At 36.4% G+C, this 23,801-nt stretch overlaps 1 protein-coding gene across 3 annotated transcripts in view; it reads left to right on the top strand.

Annotated features, from left to right (window-relative positions):
- Positions 1-23,801, top strand: part of GABARAPL1 (GABA type A receptor associated protein like 1) — a 76,125-nt gene that overhangs the window by 50,839 nt on the left and 1,485 nt on the right. Inside the window, exon 5 of one of the 3 annotated variants that reach the window (XM_078075595.1) lies at positions 19,337-19,418. The exons of 1 other annotated variant lie outside the window; for it this stretch is intronic. In XM_078075595.1, coding sequence (XP_077931721.1) covers positions 19,337-19,415 — 79 coding nt within the window. In that variant the 3' untranslated portion in view covers positions 19,416-19,418. Of the gene's footprint in view, positions 1-19,336; positions 19,419-23,801 lie in introns of those variants that run through there. One more of the 3 variants, XM_078075593.1, reaches the window with a different exon arrangement.

Raw genomic sequence — 23,801 nt, forward strand, 5'->3', positions numbered from 1 at the left:
TGGAACCACAAAACTCCTAGAAGTAAACATAGGAAATAATCTTTACATGGGTCTTGGCAAAGATTGTTTGGACATGACAACAAAACAGAAGCAACAAAAGCAAAAATAAACAAACGGGATTACATCAAATCAAAAAACTTCTGCACAGCAAAAGAAATGATCAACAAAATGAAAAAGCAACCTACTGAATGGGAGAAAATATTTACAAACCACATCTCATAAGGGGTTAATATCTAAAATATACAAGGAACTCATAGAACTTAATAGCAAAAAACCCCAAATAATCCAATTAAATAATGGACAAAGGACTTGAATAAACATTTTCCCCTCTAAATATTCAAATGGTCAAGAGGCAAAGGAAAAAGTGCTCAACATTACTAATTTTTAAGGAAGTGCAAATCAAAACCACCAGATATCACCTCACACGTATTAGAATGACTGTAATAAAAAAAGATGAGAGATAACAAATGCTGGTGAGAATGTGGAGAAAAGGGACCCTTGTGCATTACTGTTGGTAGTGTAAATTGGTAGAGCCACTATGGAAAACAGTATGGAGGTTCTTCAAAAAATTAAATAGAACTAAATCTGCAGCTCCAAGATTTTAAAGAACATTTATCGAGAACATGCGAGAAAATGAAACTGTTTCATTAAAACTGTTGTAGTGGCATCTCTAGTATGTCACGTGGCCTGATCTCATTGTTCCCAGTGACTCCTTGGACTTTCTGGAATGTGTAAATTATGTGAGGTTGGTGAGAGTGGATGGTGAACCCATCTTAGTTCATTGCAGTGCTGGAATAGGTCCAATTGGTGTGCTGGTCACTGTGGAAACAGCTGTGTGCCTAATTGAGAGAAACCTGCCCATTTACCCCTGGATGTTGTCTGGAAAATCTGAGACCAGTGTGCCATGATGTGCAGACATCAAACCAGTACAAGTTGGTATGTGAAGTGATTCTTTGTGTTTATGAAAAAGACTTAGTTCAAATGCTGGATCCCAGTTAAGACAACTGTGAAAACATTCATTCCTCTTTTCCAAGGATATCCTCCTTAAGGACAGACTTTCACTCTGGAAACAGCAAGAGGACTTTGTAGGCCATGGGAAAGGAATGAGCACATTTGAACCCAGATACTTGAAGAGGTCTATAGAAGAGGTATCGTGTACATAGAAACTGTGTAGATAATCATGCAGTTACACCATCCTTTAGGCCCCTTTTTCCTCAGATAGAAATAAGTAAAAGGGGATCTCAGTTTGGGGCTGGAGAAACAAAAGCATATTATCAAGAGACAGAAGCTTGCTTATGTAATGAATTCCTATAGAGAATAGTGAGGGCACATAAAAATACACCCCTTTCTTGATGAACTAACAATCCGTAGGACTAGACCAACAATCCCACAGTTATGGTTTAAATATCTGGAGGTATGCTATGGGTTTGAGAAAATGAGAAGGTAACAGTAAGTAGTCATAAAGGATTAGAGGGAAGAAGCCCTGTGGATAGCAGGGGAATACCATTCCAGAAATGAGAAACAGCAGTGTTAAGGCTGTTATGTTGGAGGAACAACAGCAAGGAGACTAGTGTGATTGGTGCAGAGTGACCCAAGCTTGAGAGTAGTGTGGGATGAGTTAGAGAAATAATGGGTATGGGGGCAGGTGGGGGTACTGTGAGGACTATGGCTTTCATATTGAGAGAATTGGGAAGCCATTGCAAGGTTTTCATCAGAGGAATGATGGGATCTGAGTTGTGTTTTAAAAGGATAATTGTAGGTACTGGATGAGAAAGAACTGGAATGGGATAAGGGGAGATGTAGAAGATACTGGAAGTTGCTATTGAAGCAATGCAGACCTTAGGTGATGATGGTTTGCAACAGGTAGGGAGTGAAAATGGTCAAAAGTCAGACTTTAGATCTGTTTGAAAGGCAGAGGAAATAGGATTTCCTGGCTGACTGAAGATGGGTATGATACTAAGCCTTTTGCTCTGAGCAAATGAACAATACTGTGGCCATCAACCGAGATGAGGGAGAGTGGGGAAGGAGCAGGTTTGGGGAAGTAAGACATTAGGAGTCCAGTTTCAGATATGTCTTACATTCAAATGTTTCATGTTCATTTAGAGTCAAATATGCCTAAATATATATTTTTTATAACTTCAGGGTGTTGTCTTAACAACCACAGCATACCACAGCATAACCACAGCAAACACCTACACATTATGGATGCCTGCATGTATAAAAAAGTATTTGATGGATTTTCATGCTCTCTACCATCCACAGGTGTTTGGTATTGTTGAGTTTTGGTATGGCCTCCTCAAAAATACACAAAAGAAATGTCTGGGTCTATCTTTCTCACCCCTTCTTGGTCCACATAATATGTACTTAAGAACAATCCCTGAAATAATGATGTTCTAATTATTCCTCTTTATTTTCTGACACTTACTTCCCTTGTGCATTCTGTACAGGCTGTGTTTCATCATAAGCATGGATTTATAAGCCATTAGCACTATTTGCAAAGTAAGACCTTAGTTTTAAATTATATTCTTCTTAAAACTGCCACTTATGGGAGGGATGGGGTGACTGGGTGATGGACACTGGGGAGGGTATGTGCTCTGGTGAGCGCTGTGAATTGTGCAAGACTGTTGAATCTCAGATCTGTACCTCTGAAACAAATAATGCAATATATGTTAAGAAAGAAAAAAAGAAGAAGAAGAATGTAGCAGGAGGGGAAGAATGAAGGGGGGGAAATCGGAGGGGGAGAAGAACCATGAGAGACAATGGACTCTGAAAAACCAACTGAGGGTTCTAGAGGGGAGGGGGTTGGGAGGATGGGTTAGCCTGGTGATGGGTATTGAGGAGGGCACGTTCTGCATGGAGCACTGGGTGTTATGCACAAACAATGAATCATGGAACACTATATCTAAAACTAATGATGTAATGTATGGGGATTAACATAACAATAAAAAAATTTAAAAAAAAAGTCCCTCTTTTGGAAAAAAAAAAAAAACTGCCACTTAAATGCAGAGTTTTTGTTACTGATCGCTAAGAATGAATTGTTTCTTTCAATATATTCAGCAAACCATGGCTATTTTACCTTATTGTTTCAGAAATTATTTTTATCATGGCCTCGCTTTCTGTTTCTCTAATATGAATGTCTGAATATGTTTTACAAAAACTTCCTTATCCATCAATTTATTTTTGTAGAAAGTTTAAGATTATAAAAGAGTGTTTCATATAAATAGTATGACAGGGGTTCTTCTATGCATTTACTTGCTCATTATTTTTATTTACAAAATATGTTACTTAAATAGACCCAATTGAGAAAAAATTTCCAAGAAACACATACTTGGAAATGACTAACATTTACATAGTCGTATGTAGGACTCGCATCAGAGATATTTTCTTTTCTTTTTTTTAAATTTAAATTTAAATTTTTTATTTTTATTAGATTTTTCAATTCATTTATTTGACTGACAGAGAGAGACAGCAAGAGAGGGAACACAAGCAGGGGGAGTGGGAGAGGGAGAAGGAGGCTTCCTGCAGAGCAGGGAGCCCGATGCGGGACTCGATCCCAGGACCCTGGGGTCATGACCTGAGCCAAAGGCAGATGCTTAACGACTGAGCCACCCAAGCACCCCGCATCAGAAATATTTTCATCCTCATGTTGTATCTCAGTCTCATTACATCAAAGATTTTTCTAGCCTCATGTTATTTCACTGTTAGGTTTCTCTTCATTCCTCCCTCCTTCCTCTTTCAAGGAAAAAAGCAGTTATGATGCTGAAGCTAATGTTATTAGTTGTGATGATGTGTGTCCAACTCATAAGGATGCAAATGTGACTGTTTCAGTGGTAGTGATCCCTACATCCAAGCTTGTAAATCCCAGTCTTGATTTCCTTCTCTTCCTTGAAGCTAATTCTACTGCTTCTTGGCCAGCTACACAGGTTTTACTTCCAATATCTTCTACAGTAGAATTGTTTTTTCATCAGAAATTTCAGTCTCTTTTACTATAGCCTCCTTTGTGATCCCCAAGAGTCATTACAAAAACATCAAGAGTGGTTTAGGTGCTAAACACACTTTCAAATATTAGCAACACTGTGGTTGGAAATATTCTGTACAGAGGAGTGGACAGTGAGTTTAACCGCTGGGTTAAATGCTAAAGAAAATGTTGTATCTTTCTGAAAAAGGCCACATATATCATATCAGAATACAGATGGTTTATTTATTTAGTAATTATATGACAAATATTTTTTAGCAGCCAATATTCTAGAAAACTACCACAGAGCACTTTATCAGGACTCAGTTTTTATTCCTTAATGAATAGAATACATTGATTTTTTAGTAATATATATCCTAGGCAATGTTTCGTAGGGCATCAGGATAATGATCATGTTGTGTTCCACTGTTGAGTGTCAGAAGGATACCAGGAGTTCACAGGGACAGATTTTAGCCATTTCCAGGTCCTGATTAGTCAGGGAGAAACTGAAGAATTAAATAATTTGCCTACTTTCTCCTCTCACCTTTCTTGTCAATGTCTCCCAGTGGCTGAAACTAGCCAGAAGCCAAAGCGCAGGGAGGGCTGAGTGATGCAGTTGTTACGAGTTCAGCTTCCAGGAGCATAGAACGCAGCAAAGAATTATGGAGAATGGATGTGGGTGTGACATTATGAATAAAAGATACTAACATCATGCCCACTGAAGTAGCCTATGTGACAGAGTAGTGAAAGTTCCCTTGAGAACACAATGGCATGTCTGCAATACCGGGATAAACTGTCTGAGTGTTTCTTGTGGGCTAAAAAAGGCCCAGGTGGGGGCAAAACTCAACCTGGGGCATCTTGGGTTATATGGTAGTCTGAATAATGGCCCCCAAAATATCCACATCACAATCACTGGAAACCATCAATATTACCTTCTATGGCAAAAGGACTTTGCAGAAGTGATGAAGTTAAGAATCTTGAGATGGAGTGAGTATGTTGGATTTTCCAGGTGGGCATGAAATGTAATCACAAGTATTTGCAGAAGAGGGAGGCAGAGGGAGATTTGAGTACAAAAGGGAAGGCAATGTCATCATGGAAGCAGAAATTGGAATGATTCAGCCATAAGCCAATAAATGCTGGAAGACATGAGAGCTCCATGAGGCCCGGGATATATTCAGTCCTGCTGCAACCATGATATGAGCCTTATAAAACTCTTTTGGATGTTTAGTCTCTCATGGGACACACGGTGTCTTCAGTTCCAGGGAAGAATTGGAACTAGACCACAAACCAATGGAGGTTAATGGCCCATGTCATAGGACCTGCACGTATAGGGTTTCATGGGGACTTCTCCAGGAACTCCCTGAGACTGCAGTGGGGCAAAGAGAGAAGTCAGACACACCCCTTATTCTGTGCTGTTTTTCTGTTCTGAGTTCAGCTGAAGCTATAAGAAGGAGAGAAATTTTAAATTTGCATTATATTCCATAATTTGTTATTGTACCGAACTGGACATTTGAATTGCTGAACTGGCATGTTCTTGTGGTTGACAGTAACTGAAAGATGCAACTATCTGAGAATTACTTATATTATTGGAGACCCAGGGAAGCAGGTAAAGAACAAAACTACATATCAAGTTCAAAGGAAATTGAGAGAAACCTTGACCCTAAATTTACACAGGCAATATCTGAATTATTTTAATTGTTTTGCTTTTATGAACAGGATTTTGGAACCCTGAGTAACACTGATTAGCCCAGAAATATACTCCTTTTTATCAAAATTCTGTTAAAAATATCAATAATCTAAAATCTCTTTTGGTTCCAATCTTCCTAGGGTATCTGGTATTCTTGTCTGTTTGAAAATCAACTCTTCTGGTGGTTAAATGTCCCTGTTTTGTTTATTCTATTTATTAAAATCAAACTATCTGATCTCTCTAATATTTGTCAGTATTACCTAGTCATAGAACTGTCTATAAAATAAAGTGCCTATAAAGATATAGACATTCAATAAAAATACACTTGACATAAAACTTACATATAAGAATACATTTAAAATAGTGAATCACTTTAGATTTTGAATTTCAGTTGTTGGTCCTGTGAAGGAATTTTGGCCTCTTTATCTGTCACAGGAAATATTATAGATCATATGGAATGATAAAGGCACAAATTAAGAAGGTGTGGTCAGAGAGGTTCACATCTTAAAGGGGTGACATTTGAGTAGGCCCAAATGAAGGGCTCTAAAATAGTTGGGGGCGGAACCGTACAAACAATCCAAAGACTCTAAGATGGAAGATTGCATGCTTTGTTTGAGGAAGACTAAGAAGGCACCGGGACTGGAGCAGTCAGTGAGGTAGGAAAGGAAATCAGAGGACTAGCCAGGAAAGTGAAGGTGTGGCAAATAGTTTGGATCTTATTTAAAGTAAATAGTGTACTGGTGAGGGTCCAGGAGGTAAACAAAGCCTATGGCAGATCATTAAATGGGGGGAACTTAATATAGGAAAATGGAGGGAATTTAATATAGGAAAATATTTATAAAGCAGTTGGAAAGCCCAAAAGGTAACAGGAGAAAGAAGACAGCACGGAGATGATCAAAACAGAAAGCTGGTGCCGTTCCTAGAGATGGAGGGACTGAGGGAGGAGGAGGGTTCACTGGAACGACAGTGGATGGTTCCTGGTGGGAGCTGGGAAGAAGAGGCAATTGTGTGGCCCGACCACGTTGTATGTGCAGCCCTGGCAAGAGATAAAGCCTGAAGCAGAGAGAGGAAAGAAAAAACACCATGCTTCTCCCCTCTTCCCACCTTCCAAATATCAAGCCAGTTGCTCCCATTGACTGAACCTAACTGAAAGCGGGTTGGCCATGGAAACTGTGAAATGTGTTTTGCAGGAATCAGCACGCCGAGTTATGGGCAGAGCAGGGAAAGGCCATGGAGACCAAAGAGGAAAATGATTGTGGAAGAAACCAGATTGACCACGGCATAGAATCACAATATCTGGGGACAGATGTTTCTCATATCCAAATAAAAATATGATTTGTTAGCACAATATTCTGTAAAGAGAGTAAATGTATCTTATCCAATCTGTGTCAGTCTCCTTACTGTAACATGTGGGTAGGATTTCTCAGATAAATTATCAGTATGAAACTACATATGGAAGGGTTTGATAAGAAGGGAAAGGATTTTGGAAAAAAGGTTTTGAAGAAAGAATTGAGTATACTTTAATGCATATACTGACTTGGGAGATACAACTTCCCACTTGCTTATCTATAATGCTAAAAGCCAAATATCTATAAGATAAAATATTTTTATTAGTTTGGCTCCAAAACCTGAACTCAGTTGATTATGAGTTTGGTTTTATATATTTTGCTAAGGAAATATTGTTGTGCTTAGTTATAGGGTGAACCACCACCAAATTCCACTAGTATTGTTAACTTATGACTATGCACAGATTATATTTTAAAAGACAAAATTGTGAATCTCATAATACATTTCTTTCCAGGGATTTTGGGTATAGGATTAGGGGCTATACTTGTATTTTGCACATCACTTAATTTTCAGTTCTATCTCTTTTAAAGAAATGGTGAGAAACCACTGTATAAAAGAACAACCTCTGATCTATTCTGCTTGATTTCTCCGTCTCTGTCTCTCCATCTCTCTTATTTTTTGGCTATATTGGTGTTGTTGGTACACTATGACAGTGATGTTGTGTGTTAACCTGGATTAGAATAACATTTTCTTAATTTCAAAAAGACTTTACTATTTACAAAATAAGCTCTCACCTTTAGATCATGTTCTTTTTTTTTTTTTTTTTTTTTTATTTGAGAGAGAGAGTGAGAGAGAGAGAGAGCACAAGAGGGGGGAGTGGGAGAGGGAGAAGCAGACTCCCTGCCTAGCAGGGAGCCCGATGCGGGACTTGATCCCGGGACTCCAGGATCATGACCTGAGGCGAAGGCAGTCACTTAACCAACTGAGCCACCCAGGCGCCCTAGATCATGTTCTTGATAAAATTAACATTTAAGTATGGTGTCTTGCTACCGATTGTAAAGAATGGGCTGCTTTTTTAAAATACTCAGCAAAATCATGACCGATTCACTTGTATTCCTGGAATGATTTTTGCCATATACTGACTTCTTTTTCCTCTCACGTAAATCGACTGTCTATTTTGAAAACTTTCTGTTCCAGTCACTGTGTTGTTATGATAACAGTTCAGGAGGAGCTCAGGGAGAAACAATTCTTTTCACAAACTTTTATATACACAGGCACTCCAGTAACTTTTGTATTGTATTATTTAACCATATTATTTCTCCATGGCAGTTTAAATGTTAGTTTTTTGTGTCCTTACTTATTTACCTTTTCCATCTATAAAATATGCTACCGGTAAGCATTCTATCAGAAGAAAAGTCCAGATAAAAGAAGACCTCATCTAAAATATAACTCCAGTATTTACAGTCTAATCCATGATTTATGATCTTCATGTTATTTTTCTCTGTGTTTGGCTCTTTCCTCTAACTTCCTCCCCTCTTAGTGGGTAAATGCTGTCATAATTCTGAATTTAGTGTCATTTCCGTGGTCACGTTTGCCCACATGATAATGACACAGATAATGACATTAAAGTGATAATGATCTCCACATCCAGGCTTGCAAACCTCACTTTTGGTCTCCTCCTTAAACTTTTTTTTTTTTTAAGATTTTATTTATTTATTTGACAGAGAGAGACACAGTGAGAGAGGGAACACAAGCAGGGGGAGTGGGAGAGGGAGAAGCAGGCTTCCCGCTGAGCAGAGAGCCCGATGTGGGACTCGATCCCAGGACCCCAGGATCATGACCTGAGCTGAAGGCAGACGCTTAATGACTGAGCCACCCAAGGAGCCCCATCTCTTCCTTAAACTTTATCTTCTGTTCCATGACCAGGTAAACTGCTTTGATTCCCAGTATCTTTTATAGTAGTTACAAAATAGCAGACATGCTATTTCCTCTGCCCGATACCCATTTACCATCCCCAGGATGGTACAGTCATGTCAAGGCTAGTGTGAGCATTAAATGTTATTTCAAGCAGCAACAAGTCTGTGGTTAGAAATATTTTGTACAGTAAGTGCAACTTTTACACACATAATGTGCACTGAGCTGCTGATGAAGTCTGACCAAAAGAGCCAGAGTCATATCCGAATCCAGACATCCTTCTTGAAAAACTTTAATCTCCAAACTGAATGTAATTAATGGCCCCTGTCCATAATATATATACATTATATATTACATATACATTATATATGTATATATCCTAATGTTTTTGAGCACTTACTAGATGTTAAAAGTATTTATAAGTTATCTTTATATTGATACATTAAACTATTCTTACAATATATTTCTAATAAACTATTCCTTGCATTTTACCTTTTCTGATGATGAAAATAAATATCAAAGGGGTTCTGTAACCCATTCAAGTTTACAGACCTAACAAAAGAACCAGACTCAGACACTTGAAACTACTGACTTTTGACACCTCACGTTTAACAGGCTGAAGAAGGGAAAAAAGTGATCATCTGATTGGGATCAATTAGAAATTGGTTTTGAATTCTAAACATTCTTTTTTAAAAATATTTTTTGGCCTTTGTATTGTCTTCTCATTTAGCTACATGTTATTTTTCCGGATTCTCTGTGTGCCTTGTTCACATTAGCTTATTCCACTGATATCATAATTTCCATGGTACTGAGACAGTTGTGTTGCTCCAGACTTCATCTGGTTTTTAAGTGTCATTCAGTTTTTATACATCTACTTATCACCTGATTCCATTTCTATATTCACACATTCATTCATTAAACAGATAGTTATTTTTTAAAAATCTTCTGTGGTTTAGGCATGATTCTGGGAGCTGTAGATACAGAACTAAACCAAAGAGATACAATCCCCACTCTCATATTATTTTTTTCTGTCAAGCCTACCAGAGATAGGTAACGACAAGACAGGAGCTATTTTATTTTTTATTTTATTTTTTGAGGTTTTACTTATTAATTTGAGAGAGAGAGAGATAGTGAGAGAGAGCACGAGCAGGGAGGAGAGGGAGAAGCAGGCTCCCCGATGAGCAGGGAACCTGATATGGGACTTGATCCCAGGACCCTGAGATCATGACCTGAGTCAAAGGCAGACACTTAACTGACTGAACCACCCAGGCATCCCGACAGGAACTTGGGCTCAGGTCATGATCCCAGGACCCTGGGATCGAGTCCCATATTGGGCTCCTTGCTCAGCAGGGAGCCTGCTTCTCCCTCTGCCTGCAGCTCCCCCTGCTTGTGCTCTCTCTGACAAATAAATAAATAAAAGTCTTAAAAAAAATAAAAATAGGTTCATGCCTTTCACTGTCTTCAAGTTTTGGAAGTTTTGTCTACAACTCTAGAAGTTTTAAAACTGATAGAATATTGTCGAACTCCAGCTATTGTCAGTAACAGACTGTAACATCGTATGAGTCTCCATTGGAGGGGTATTATCAGGAAATGATCAGAATAACTTTAATTCTAGCTTGTTTCAGTTTTTTAATTTTCTATACCTTTGTTATGGACATTATTATTTAAAAAATAAACATTTATTTTCATAAAGTTTGAATCCATCTAGAGGAAACATCAGTAACACCAAAAATCAAAAGCACATCAATGGGCCCCTTTTCATTCAAAAGAGAGGGAGATACTAAACTCCTATCCAGGTCCTTGAGTTTCCTCATTACTTTACTGGTGTCCAGAAAAAAGACTGGTTCCAAATCTAAACAGTGATTTCAGTGACAAAAGCAAAGTGTGCTTTCCTCGCCCTCCTGCCCCTCTGTCCTCATTCTCTAGTTCCCGTTCTCAGAGTAGTACTTGTTGCACTCTGAACCAGCTCAGAATCTTGCTTATTTTTTTCTTATATATAGCTTAATGTCCCCTATACTGTCAGTATTTCCTGCAACTTCAAAGGTGTGATGAGAAATGGTATTCACATCAATGAGCATAAATCCAGCGTGACATCTCCTCTGAATGACTCCAGGACTGTTTGTTGTCCAGACAACTGTTGGTGGTTGCAGAAAGGGAAATGGCCAGCAGGTGGGGAATAACCTTTACTATTTATCTGACATGCAGAAATCTTGCGATGTCAGCAACTACAGAACTCCACATTCTGCCATGAAAGGGAGGAATTAGTGATCTTCCTATTTTGTCTTCTGTATGATATCTGCATTTATCTTGTCCTTTTCATCTGGCTACTACTAATAAAACACCATTTATCTTTTGTAGGTCAGCATAATTATTTTGTACCCTGTAATTTACACTCATTTTATTTAGTCATCCCCAAACCAATGAGTTAAACATATAATTTTAGAAATTATGACATTCTGGCTGAGTAGTTGTAATTTATTTAATTCACCAAGCTAGAAAGTGGTAGAGCTTAGCTTTGAATCTAGATCTTTCATATTCCAATGCTAAGCCTGTGAAGCTCTGTTATTCATGCTGTTTTCTTTTTTAAAAGATTTTATTTATTTATCTGACAGAGAGAGACTCAGTGAGAGAGGGAACACAAGCAGGGGGAGTGGGAGAGGGAGAAGCAGGCCTCCCGCAGAGCAGGGAGCCTGATGTGGGGCTCGATCCCAGGACCCTGGGACCATGACCTGAGCCCAAGCCAGACGCTTAAAGACCGAGCCACCCAGGTGCCCCTATTCATGCTGTTTTATTCACTATGTTGGCTGAGGCCAATTCAATTCAGTGAGTAGTTTGAATACAGAATTTTACCTGTAATTAGTGCATCTCATTTAAGGAGAAAAATGAGAAAAAAAATAGCTTAGACTCATTAATTATAAACTCACACAACAGATCAAATGGGAAGAAAAATCTTTATCTCAAACTCTAGTTGGCTCAGTCAGAACTAACATGTTCTCATAAAAATGTTCCTATTCTTTTATTTGAAAAATGTAGATATTAACCATGCAAGCTGTCTTGATACATTATCATGTGCCATTCAATTATCTTTTAGTTTTAATGATATCTGAAAACAACAAAGGGAGGGGATGGAAAGAAAATTACAATATAAAATCATCCAAATTCATCTTTTACTTTTCCATTAAAAAAAAATGGACGTCAAATTTTATTGTTAGAAAACTGCTACTGGATGCCTGGGTAGCTCAGTTGGTTAAGCGTCTGTCTTCCGCTCAGGTAATGATCCCAAGGTTCTGGGATGAGTCCTATGTCGGGCTCCCTGCTCAGCAGGGAATCTGCTCCTCCCCCTCCCATTGCCCCTCCCCCCCACTTGTGCGCGCACGCTCTCTCTCTCTCTCTCTCTCAAATAAATAAAATCTAAAAAAAACAAAAGAAAACTGCTACCATTTTAAACATAACTGTAATCCTGATATATGCTTTTCATTATTGTTAATTTTTTAACACAGTTTTAAACAAGTATTAGATCTACTATTAGAGTTCAGAGAAAATTTATTCGAATATATTTTATTTTTTTTAAAGATTTATTTATTTATTTTAAAGGGGCAGAGGGAGAGGGAGAGACAATCCTCATGCAGACTCCCTGCTAAGTGTGGAGCCTGACTTGGGGCTCCATCCCAGGACCCTGAGATCATGACCTGAGCCAAAATCAAGAGTCAGTCATTCAAACCGATTGAGCCTCCCAGGCATGCCTCGATTATATTTTAAAGTTTATTATTTATATTTGTAAAAAAATAAAGGGAAATAGAATGAAATAAAATTGTAAATGAAAAGAAGAAAATAGGTATGTAATAGTGATCATATTAAGATGAAATATCATACAGCATAAGCAAAATGCTAAAGACAGGACCAGAGGAGATAGAGATTAACAATCAACAAGACACTTTAGATATGAAGGTAAGTTAAAGAAAATCTGTGATTAATGAATCAGATCTGTTACTGATTCCAAATAATGACTGCTCCATAATCCTTGTTTTAAATTAAACATTTTATTAGGTTTAATGTACAAATAATGTTACTTTTTGAATATATTTTATATGTGTGATGTGACTGAAACTAAGAATGTACTAAAATTAAAATTTTAATTAAAATTGAAATGAAACTGAAGTGTCCTGACTAGATAAGATGTGATAGATTTCTTTGAAATGCTTTAGATAACATATGTAAAAATGATGTATGTGAAGGAATGAAAGGACATACAACTCTTAGAGAAAATAGTGGAACAAGACAATGTAAAGATTTCAAATGGGTAAGTTCTTTTTTCTTTGAGAGAGCCTTTGAAACTACTTGTGTATCTCATACTGTTTTGGTTATCTATTGCTGTGTGTCAAACCACACCAAAATTTAATGGCTTAGAGCAACAAATATTTTGTTTCTCATGTTTCTGTGGGTTGGCTGGGAAGCGCCCAGATGGGATAGTTCTTCTTTCTGTTCCATATAATGTTGGCAGGCTTCATTCATGGAGCTGCTATTGGCACGGAAGCCTCCATGATTCCATTAATTCTGTCTTGCCCTTCAGCTAAGATGGCTGCAAGGCTGAGGCCTGTCTCTCCTTGGTCTTTATTGTCAAAGACTTCTTTCCCTTCATGGCTATTCATCTTCTGTGACCCATCTCACCATGTGGCCTTGCCAGCATGATAACCCAGACTGCTTGGTAACTTAGTTCTTCACAAGAGAGAAAAAGATTCAGGGCCTCTTAAGAGTTTGGTTAGAGAACTTGAGAAAGAAACATCATGTCCACCACATTCTATTGGTCAAGGCAAGTAACGAGGTCAGTTCAGGTTTAAAATGGAAGGGAAGGGCACAAGGGCATGAATACAAGAAGATATTATTTGGGGGTCACATTATAACAATCTGCTACACATATTAATCAATTATCAATTTAGTCTTGAGTCAATACATGTGAAAACTAACCATGAACGTCTGCTATGGCCCATTGATATTAAGAGCCAGATATGCAAAGATAGTAAAACAGTCCAAGCCTGATGTTTACAATGTTATGGGTTCAGATTCTTTATAGAATTTAATTCAATCAAAAAGGACTTATTTTTACTGTATTGGTCTGGTTCAGAAAAAAAAAAAATCAAGCAAAATCTAGAAATAGGAATATAGTTCAAGCAGATCTACTAAATTGTGAGTATTAAAACAAATAAATATATAATTTCACTCATGTAGAATTTAAGAAACAAAGAAAAAAAACAAACAAAGAAAAAAAAAGAGACAACAAAAAGAACAGATTCTTAAATGTAGAGAACTGGTGGTTGCCAGTGGGGAGATGGGTGGGGGGGATGGGTGAAACAGGTGATGGGGATTAAGAGTACACTTACCATGAAGAGCACTAAGTAATGCATAGAATTGTTGAATCACTATATTGTACACCTGAAACTAATATAATATTGTACATTAACTATACTTCAATAAAAAAATCATAGATTTTGAATGTTAGAATGGATGTTGATCATCTAAATAAGTTGCTTCTAAGTTTTAAAAGTAGCAACCTTAGATCCTCCAAGGCAAGTGTGGGGAGAGTTAAATGGGAGGGTAGCCCTGGCTTCAGTAATAATACTTCTGGGTTTTGTGTATTTTATTGGTTTATATCTCAACTTAAAATTTTATTTATATAAAAGTTCTGCTCTAAAAGATAAAAGTATGAAAATCTCTGATTTAGATCTAAGCACTCTAGCAGTGCTGCAGTTGATACCTAGAGAGGGGGCTTGTTCTGAATCATGTCCTGGTTGGTTGTGCAACCGTGAAGTTCTGTCTTCTAAGTCCCCCGTTAGCATTTTCCTCACTGTTTCTTCCTGAATATAGATGTGTTTAATTAATTTATTTTGATCCTGAACATGGAAAATTCTAATTATTTCCTTTTTCTCCTAAGAATTAACATTTTAACATATAAATAATTCATTAACTAGTTATTGCTTTAGTCCTTCAGGAATTTTCAAGGACCAAATCAGTGTTTTTATATATCAAAGGTTAAATTTGGAGCTGAAAAATATTCAAAATGACATAAATTGATCTCTGATAAGAAATCTATAATAAATCCTAATTTGTTAACTCCAAACATTTTATTGTAACCTTTTGTTGTGTTTCCCTAATTTTTAAATGCATATCTTTTGTATCTGTGGTGAAAGATGTTGTTCACTGTTGACTTTTATTCCCTTGGCATTAAGTATTTTTCTGAGTGTTAGCCTACTGTAGGATATTGTGAATCTAGCTTAGGTAAAATTCTTCCTGACATCTTCAACCTCTTTATAAACATATGAATCTGAATGAAATCAAGATTGCTTTCTCATAGCCCTATCTACAGTGGCTTTGATTGTACCCAGGCGAGCATGCCTCTCTATAGTATGAGCAGAGTCTTCTGCACCATGTACATCCTACTATCCCTGAGTTTCCTTGAGTTGTATCTTGTGTCTTTGTGGTGTTTGTCCTGTTTCATTACTGTTAGTGCCCAACATGGGACAGAAACTACTCTTTTCTGATATATGGTCTTTTGGAAGTGGAACAAGTGTTTTGCATCCACTTCGGAAGTGGGAGTCATCTCCTTTTGGGGGGGAAAAGTGGTGAGCATTCAGTGGAATGGGATGGTCAATGATAGGATGATTCTAGGAATATAACTTGGGGCTACAAATCATGAAGCAGGGGATCTACTGAAAAAAAGTAGAGATCCAAGATAATAAATTTGCTTGAAATCTCAGCTATTGAAACAGTTGGAAGAATCAACGGGGGCACCTGGGTGGCTCACTCGGTTAAGTGAGAAGCACTTCTGGGCTTAGATTGTACATTTCCTAGTAACAGCTGCAGGCTCATGTCAATAAAAGAGCCAAATGAGTACTTACACTGCAACTGTGGAGGCCACAAGCATTCAGTGCTCCTTCCCCTCCTGCATGGTTTGCTCATTCACCTCTTTTCTTTTTCATTTTTCTTTTTTTTTTTTCAAGTAGGCTCACACTCAGGTGTGGAGCCCAATGGGGGCTTGAGCTTGCAACCCTGAGATCAAGACCTGAGCTGAGATCAAAAGTTGGCTGCCTAACCGACTGAACCACCCAGGTGCCCCTTCACTCGCTCACCTCTTTCCTCTCTGCTCAGTTATCTTTTTCACAGTGAGGCTTTCCTTCATCATCTGCTTTAAAATTTTATCATCACACTTCACACCTGTCCCAGCTTTTCAAGTCCTTCTTCTTTGTTTTATTTCTCCATCTGATAAACTCTTTTTACATATGTGTGGTCTCATTGCTAGATTTCTGTAATAGAGTTAAAATACCACAAAACACAGATTGTTTTTTCTTTTGTGGGTTATTGTATTCAAAGCATCCAAAAGAGTGTCTGGCACTTAGGAGCTACCCAGGAATATTCCTTAAGTAAAGACATTGAGTTTAGCTTGAAATATCTTCAAAGGAAGTATTGATGCTTGTTAACATAAGAATTGGGGAAAATCTTAATAATTTCAATATGAACTATCTTTAAAATAGTATTTTTTTTCAAAATATTGGCTTTAACATATTCAGGTATCAATTTACTTTTCCATCAAAGTTCTTCCTAGTCTAGCCATAAAAATTTATAATTCTCATATAATAGAAAATGTGATTCTGTTCTCTATTTACTGTTGAAGAGGAAGAATGAAACTCATTCAGATTTAACTAATGGCAATTTCAAAATACTTAGTATTTCACTTTAATGATACAAGAAGACAAATAGCCAAGATATGATACTCTTCTGGGATACCTCAGCCTATTGATCAACATTCTTACAGTGTTCATAGTGGAATAGCAACACTCAACACTCACTTTCCTCTCATGCCAGTCATTGCAAAGACTAAGAGCATCAACTGCATTTAAATGACTTGGGAGAAAGTAATCAGGATACAGGCTATTTCTGTTCCTTTTTTTTAATTTCCAGCAATCTGAAGGTGACTATAACCGGGAAAAATTCATGTTAAACAAGTAAATTGTAAAATGTAGTATATGTAATATAAAAATTTTTGATTATCTTAAGGTTACAGGAAAATAAAAACAAAGTCTTTATCACTGACAAAGAAGGTTTATCTCAACTGAGACAATTTATATTTTCTACTTCATGTCATGAAGCTGACTTACCAGACCTAACTCTATTATCTCATAGCATGTTGGATGCACCCTTCTTATGTTACTAAAAAATTGAGTTACAATTTTCTAAACTTTTCACTAGACAGAGATCTTAAAATTAGAGATAACATTTATTCTCATCATTCTACCTGTTAGTGTCTGCCTGGAACATTGTAAACATGATATTCACATACAGTGAATAGTAAATATCTTTAATTGCTACTGACAAGTTATAATGTTTACTTTGCACTTACATCTTTCTGGTTAAAGATTTATCACCTCTCTCACCACACACACACACACACACACAAACAGAATAGAAAGAGGGAGCAGGGTAAAATTTTTTTTTTTTCTCTATGAAGTCTAACTGCAAACAAACCTAAAAAATTTTAAAAAGAAGCATCCACTTTGGTACCAATACCCTCTTTTTTTTTTTTTTTTTTTTTAAAGATTTTATTTATTTATTTGACACAGAGAGAGAGAGAGAGGAATCACAAGCAGGCAGAGTGGCAGGGAGCGGCAGAGGGAGAAGCAGGCTTCCCGCGGAGCAGGGAGCCCGATGTGGGACTCGATCCCAGGACCCTGGGATCGTGACCTGAGCCGAAGGCAGACGCTTAACGACTGAGCCACCCAGGCGCCCCAGTACCAATATCCTCTTAAAGTGAATTATTTTATATCTGAAAGTATCATTAAATTCACAAATAGATATTAGTGTATATAGACAGATTAAAAAAATAAGTTATATTTTTTAGAAGACAGAAAGAATGAAAACAGGCAAACCAGGAAGCAAAGCATATAACTGAAAGCTATTAGAGGTTATACAAAATTTTGGTGACAATCTAGTTTAGTGATCTGTTGAAATCTAGGTTTTATCTTCATAAAAATAAACGGTACATAGTCTAGTATGTGTGCATGCATATATTTACATATTTATAATTTATTAAATATTATGTGTATTATTAAACACTAAATATATATTTTTAAAACATTTAATTTATTTATTTGAGAGAAAGAGAGCACAGACAGGGGTTGGGGGAGGGACAGAGGGAGAGGGAGAAGCTGACTCCCCACTGAGCAGGGAGTCAAATGCGGAGCTAAATCCCAGGACCTTGGGATCATGACTTGAGCTGAAGGCAGACATTTAACCGACCAAACCACCCAGGTGCCCTTAAACATTAAATATTTATATATTTATAGATATATACAAATATATGTTATTATTATATAGAAAATATGCATCCAATACATCTATGGTTATTTATGTATCTAAAAATTGAAGATTCAAAATTACTAGGACAATGAAGGACAAATAATATACATCATCTTACAGTTATGAAAAGTGACTCTCTATATTTTGACCTATTAGAGGTAGAAAAAGCTTAGTGAGTCTCAGCTCAGCTGTTGCTAGCTAGTTGACTTAAAGCATACTTCCCTTGATAATCCTCTGTGTTTTCAACTATATAACTTAAGAAATAATGCTAAATAAAGTAAATTATGCAAAAGATCTACCACAAAGCCTGGCATATAGTAAACTGAAAAATATTTAACTGCTTTAAAGATAATTATTAGATATGAAAATTATAATATATTATGAAAATTGTGTGAATTTAAAGGAAAATAAAGTGTAAGGTATCATTATCATTGGCGTTATTACAGAATGAGAAAAATGATACAAATGGAAAAACTAGAATGTTAGAAATGTTGGAAACTGAGTCTAATAGTTTCTGTTAATAGTTTCTGTGCCACCCTCGTAACTTTTTTCTTTCCTTCCCTCTTTCCTTCTTTTCTCCTTCCTTCTTTTTTCTTTTCTTTCTTTCTTTTTTTTCTTTCTTTTTCTTTCTTTCTCTTTCTTTCTTTCTTTCTTTTCTTTCTTTCTTTTTCTTTCTTTCTTTTCCTTTCTTTCTCTTTCTTTCTTTCTCTTTCTTCCTTTCTTTCTTTTTTCTTTCTTCTCTCCTTTCCTTCTTTCTCTCCTTTTCTTGCCAAATCTATGTACCACCTAAACGATGTATTTGTTTTTGTATAACTTGATAAAATCACAAATAAATAAATAAAAGACTACTTCTCTACTAAAGAATTAGAGACACATTATAACATTTTTAAGAATAATCCTTTATGGGGAGCCTGGGTGGCTCAGATGGTTAAGCGTCTGCCTTCGGCTCAGGTCATGATCCCAGGGTCCTGGGATCGAGCCCCACATCAGGCTCCTGGCTCAGCAGGGAGCCTGCTTCTCCCTCTCCCTCTGCCTCTCTCCCTGCTCATGCTCTCTCTCTCTCTCTCTGTATCTCTGTGTCTCAAATGAATAAATAAAATCTTTAAAAAAAAAGAATAATCCTTTATATGCCTCTTTTCCTTCAGATTTAGTTCACGCTACTGGAATTTGGAAATGTATCGGTTAATTGATCTTCACTGGACAAGAGATCAGTATGAAAACTAAAAAGTGAGTTTTCCAGACTGATAGGTTTTTACTGATCTGAGTAACCTCCTGTTTGGTACTTATGTGTCTTACTATTCTTAGGGAATTCTTTTACTTCCCCTATTTTTTCTTTATGCTCAAGTTTCATCAAGAGATACTGATCATAGAGTTTTATAATGCATGTATTTTTGTCTAAAGTCAAGAAAGAGGCTCTGTGCCGTTCCACAGATATTTAGTAAAAATACTTCAGTTTTAGACTTTAGGAAGTAAACAATGTGTCACTTTGGGGTGTTATTTCAGAGTGAGAACCTAAAGACCCACCAACAGCTCACCGCAGACAAACTGTTTCCATCTACATGGGGACCGACAAGCCACAGCTGCAGCCAGCAAGGTCTTTGCGACTCTTACATGAGGTCTTACACTCTACCCAAGTCTCCTGCGATGGGACTTAGTAATTAGAAGACATATGCTTTAAAGGCTGCGATTAAGAAATTTTGAAACAAATTGTATGGTTTTTTTTTCCCCATTCTGGTTTTATAAACCCCTCTCTGCCCTTATTAATCAGAGAATGCCAATGTTTTATCCAAAATCTAGGTTACCGATTAGGACATTATTTTGAATGCTTCTTTTCCTGTGTAGACATCTTACTTTATAAAACAGCTATTAGGCAGGCTCAAGTGCTGAGAAAAATCTAAATATACCCAAAACCTTCACACTATTATTTTTTCTTTCATCTGAATCTGAATAAGCTCTTCCTGAACCAGATGCAGAGTTGCTTGTTTCTTTGGTTTTGTTGCTTGTTTTTCTACTTCTTTTGATGGGTAGGAGTTTCCTGGTACTTTTAATTTCATGGGAAAAAAGGGAAACATTCTTGCATAACATCTTTGGTTAATATCCATGATTGAATTTAAACGGTCATTTAAATCACAACTGTAGAATGATACCCTACTTGTCAAAACAACAATGCAGTATCTAAAACCCATAATATAATTGCACAGATATTGGGTAAAAAACCCGAGATCAAATTAAAACAAGGTATTGAATAAGAACTGAAAAATCAGCATTTCTACTAATGGCAAATATTTCCTCACTTGATGGAGCTACAAAATGATCATCTCAACTCCTTAGAGAAGGCCAGAGCAAGATCCTGTAAGAAACAATTCTGGTCAACTCTTAGGAAAGCTCTATTGGTGGAACTGAATGACCAATAAGAATCTGGTTACTCAATTTAAAGTGATGTCAGGATCTTTAACTCTAGGACAAGAATATTCAAAGGTGGGAAAAATTTAAATGATTTCCTATTGCTATGTTTACTTGTATAATCTTTACATTAAAGAAAGTATTGGATAAAACAGAATTTCTGATGTATTAACAAATTTCTACATCAATGAAACAGTAGAGTGCTCAAATATTTTACTAGAATTAAATGTACTGATACTGGTAAATGTGTACTCATACACTTAATGAGACATTCAATTAAACAGTAGAATAGACATGTGATATTTGCTCAATAAATGTTAAATTTTTCCCCCACTAAATCAACTTATTAAAATGAAAATTGGTAAACAAAGGAAAAGTTCCAGTCATTTACTTTGTCTTTTCTTTAGCAACCAAACTTCAGAGTAACAAAATAAATGGTGGTAATTACTTTCTAAAATATAAAAACAGAGATTATATGATAGTGGTTACACAAATTTATACACAAGACAAAATTGCATAAAACTATACACATACACACACACTCAAGCAAATAAGTGCATACAAAACTGGTGAAATCTGAATAGTGTATGGATTGTATGAATGTCAATGTCATAGATTTGATATTATACTCTAATTGTGTAAGATATTACCATGGGGAAAACTGAATGAAGGGTACCAGGGAACTACCTGTACTTATTAATTTTGCACTTTTATGTCAATCTATAAGCATTGCAACATAAAAAGTGAAAAAAAAAAGAGGTTAACAGAAGATAGTGTATTCTCTTGGTATTAGCACTAGCTATCTTCTTTTCACTTTCTTATGTCTCAACTACACTACCCTCTCTCTAAAGTCAAATTCTGTTATATTCTTTAATAAAATATTCATTCCACCTCAGAAATAGTAAATTCATGGCACCTGGGTGGCCCAGTAGGTTAAGCACCTGACTCTTGATCTCAGTCCAGGTCTTGATCTCAGGGTCATGAGTTCGAGCCCCACACTGGGTGTAGAGCCTACTTAAAAAAAATAGTAAATTCAGAGATGGTGGATGTGCTAAATGTTTTCAAATCAAAGCTCATGGAAGTCATTGCTCATCTTTATAACACTGTTTCTTGATGAATCTGGACTTGAATTGATTATAATTGGTACACAATAAGAAGTTCACTCTTTTTCTGTGCTTCAAAATAAACTTTTACATGTTGATCAGTGGTAGACTCATTCATAAAGACCATTTTAAGAAAAAAATAAAGGAAATAAAACAAACAAACAAAAACTAAAAATTATTGAAAGGGGTCAACAATTTCCCAAAGTTCATCTTTCTAGAAATTTAGTGCTTTAGATTTCCTTTAGATGATCATTACTATTCATTTTGTTTTGAGTAAAGTTGACCCCACTCCAGTGTCCAAATTAGACCCCAACTGATTCAAACCAATCAATGTGTCTTATCCACTAGCCACAGTAATTTGCATATGGCCTAGTCAGTGTCAACAAGATGGAGAGGGATCCTTGGATGACTCTCTCAAGAATGTGAGGAAAATAAGCTAGAAACAGAAGAGTTTATTTTATGTTGTTCTAGTTATATAAATTTAAGAAATGGGCAAAACTAAACTATGGTTTGCATTTGAGGTTAAGATAGTTTTGGAGTCAAGATGGTGATGATATCCAGAAGGAGAAAGAGAGTAGTAGTACCAGTTTAAGTGAGGAAAGATCTTGGGGGTGCTGGAAATGGTCTATTTCTTGATGGGGGTGGTAGTTGCAGGTCTTGCCTTTGATAATCATTAGAATTTTTGCTTTTATTACTTTTCAAAATATATATTTTATTTAAAAAAATGGGAAGAAAATATGTGTGTTGAATTTTTTCCATCTTATTTAGGTATCAGTTTGAGGCATGTCTGTTATCTACTCTCACTGTAACCACAGTTCTGTATTTCCAAGTCCAATTTATCCTACAAGCTCATGCTCAAATTTCAATTTTATTTTATTTTATTTTATTTTTTTTAAAGATTTTTATTTATTCATTTGCGAGAGAGACGGAGAGAGAACAAGCAGAGGGAGAGGCAGAGGGAGAGGGAGAAGCAGGCTCCCTGCTGAGCAAGGAGCCCGATGCGGGACTCGATCCCAGGACCCTGGGATCATGACCTGAGCCAAAGGCAGACGCTTAACCATCTGAGCCACCCAGGCGCCCTCAAATTTCAATTTTAATATGAGTCCTTTCTTTTTCTTTCTGAAGTCATCTCTCCCTCCTCTGTTTCTCTGTTCTGTTCCAGAGTGGATTGGGAATAGATTCAAGGGCTACCTCCTTTGTAATGAAGCACAAATGAGAGAGAGCTGGGGTCTCCTGTGCTTGAGGATTGATTGAATTGGTGTATTGTTATATTTTAGAGTTTTAGTGTATTTCAGTTAGAGAGTAGAGATGAATCAATATTTTCCAAACTGAGTGTCACACATTTTCCTTTGGGTGACATTGAAAAACACTTCAAGATTAAGCTGAATGTTTTTGATTTGATTGTTAGGTTATTGAATGAACATTTGAACAAATTATCTGGTTGTTCCTTGTACCTTAAAATAGTTATTATAAAACTGACATAAGGTGCCTTACCAAATTACGTGAATAGCATAAAATTCAGGTTTCTGGGAAAAGGTTAAGATACTCTTATGAAAATTTACAATGAATAAAAATAGACCATTATGAAATATTAAAATACAGACACCTGTGTTCCTATGAAAATAAATTGTTTTAATTATGAATAAAAATACGTATTCTTACCAGATGGTGTTTCATTTAAATAAAGTGATTAGGTTCATGTTTCATACTTTAGGTGATTGGAGATAAAATAGGTAATCATAATTCTAACATGTGGCTTTAAAATAGAGTAGAATTTCATTTTATCCATTGTTTTATTCAACAACCAATTAAACTTGTTTTGAATCATAACAATTTTAACTCATTTATACCATTTGTTTTAAAATAATGGGGCTTTTTTGCATCTCTGAAATAAGATGTGGAGCCATATTAGAGGTATGAATATAAAAACTAGTCCATCCTTTTAAGAAAAAAAAGTTCTTGCTATGGCTGCATTTAAAACTTTTGCTGACTTTAGAAACTATAAAAAAAAAAAAAGAAGATAGCAGGAAGGGAAAAATGAAGGGGGCAATATCGGAGGTGGAGACGAACCATGAGAGACTATGGACTCTGAGAAACAAACTGA

The sequence above is a fragment of the Halichoerus grypus genome, chromosome 6 (assembly GCF_964656455.1).
Source record: "Halichoerus grypus chromosome 6, mHalGry1.hap1.1, whole genome shotgun sequence".
Taxonomy (NCBI): Eukaryota; Metazoa; Chordata; class Mammalia; order Carnivora; family Phocidae; genus Halichoerus; species Halichoerus grypus.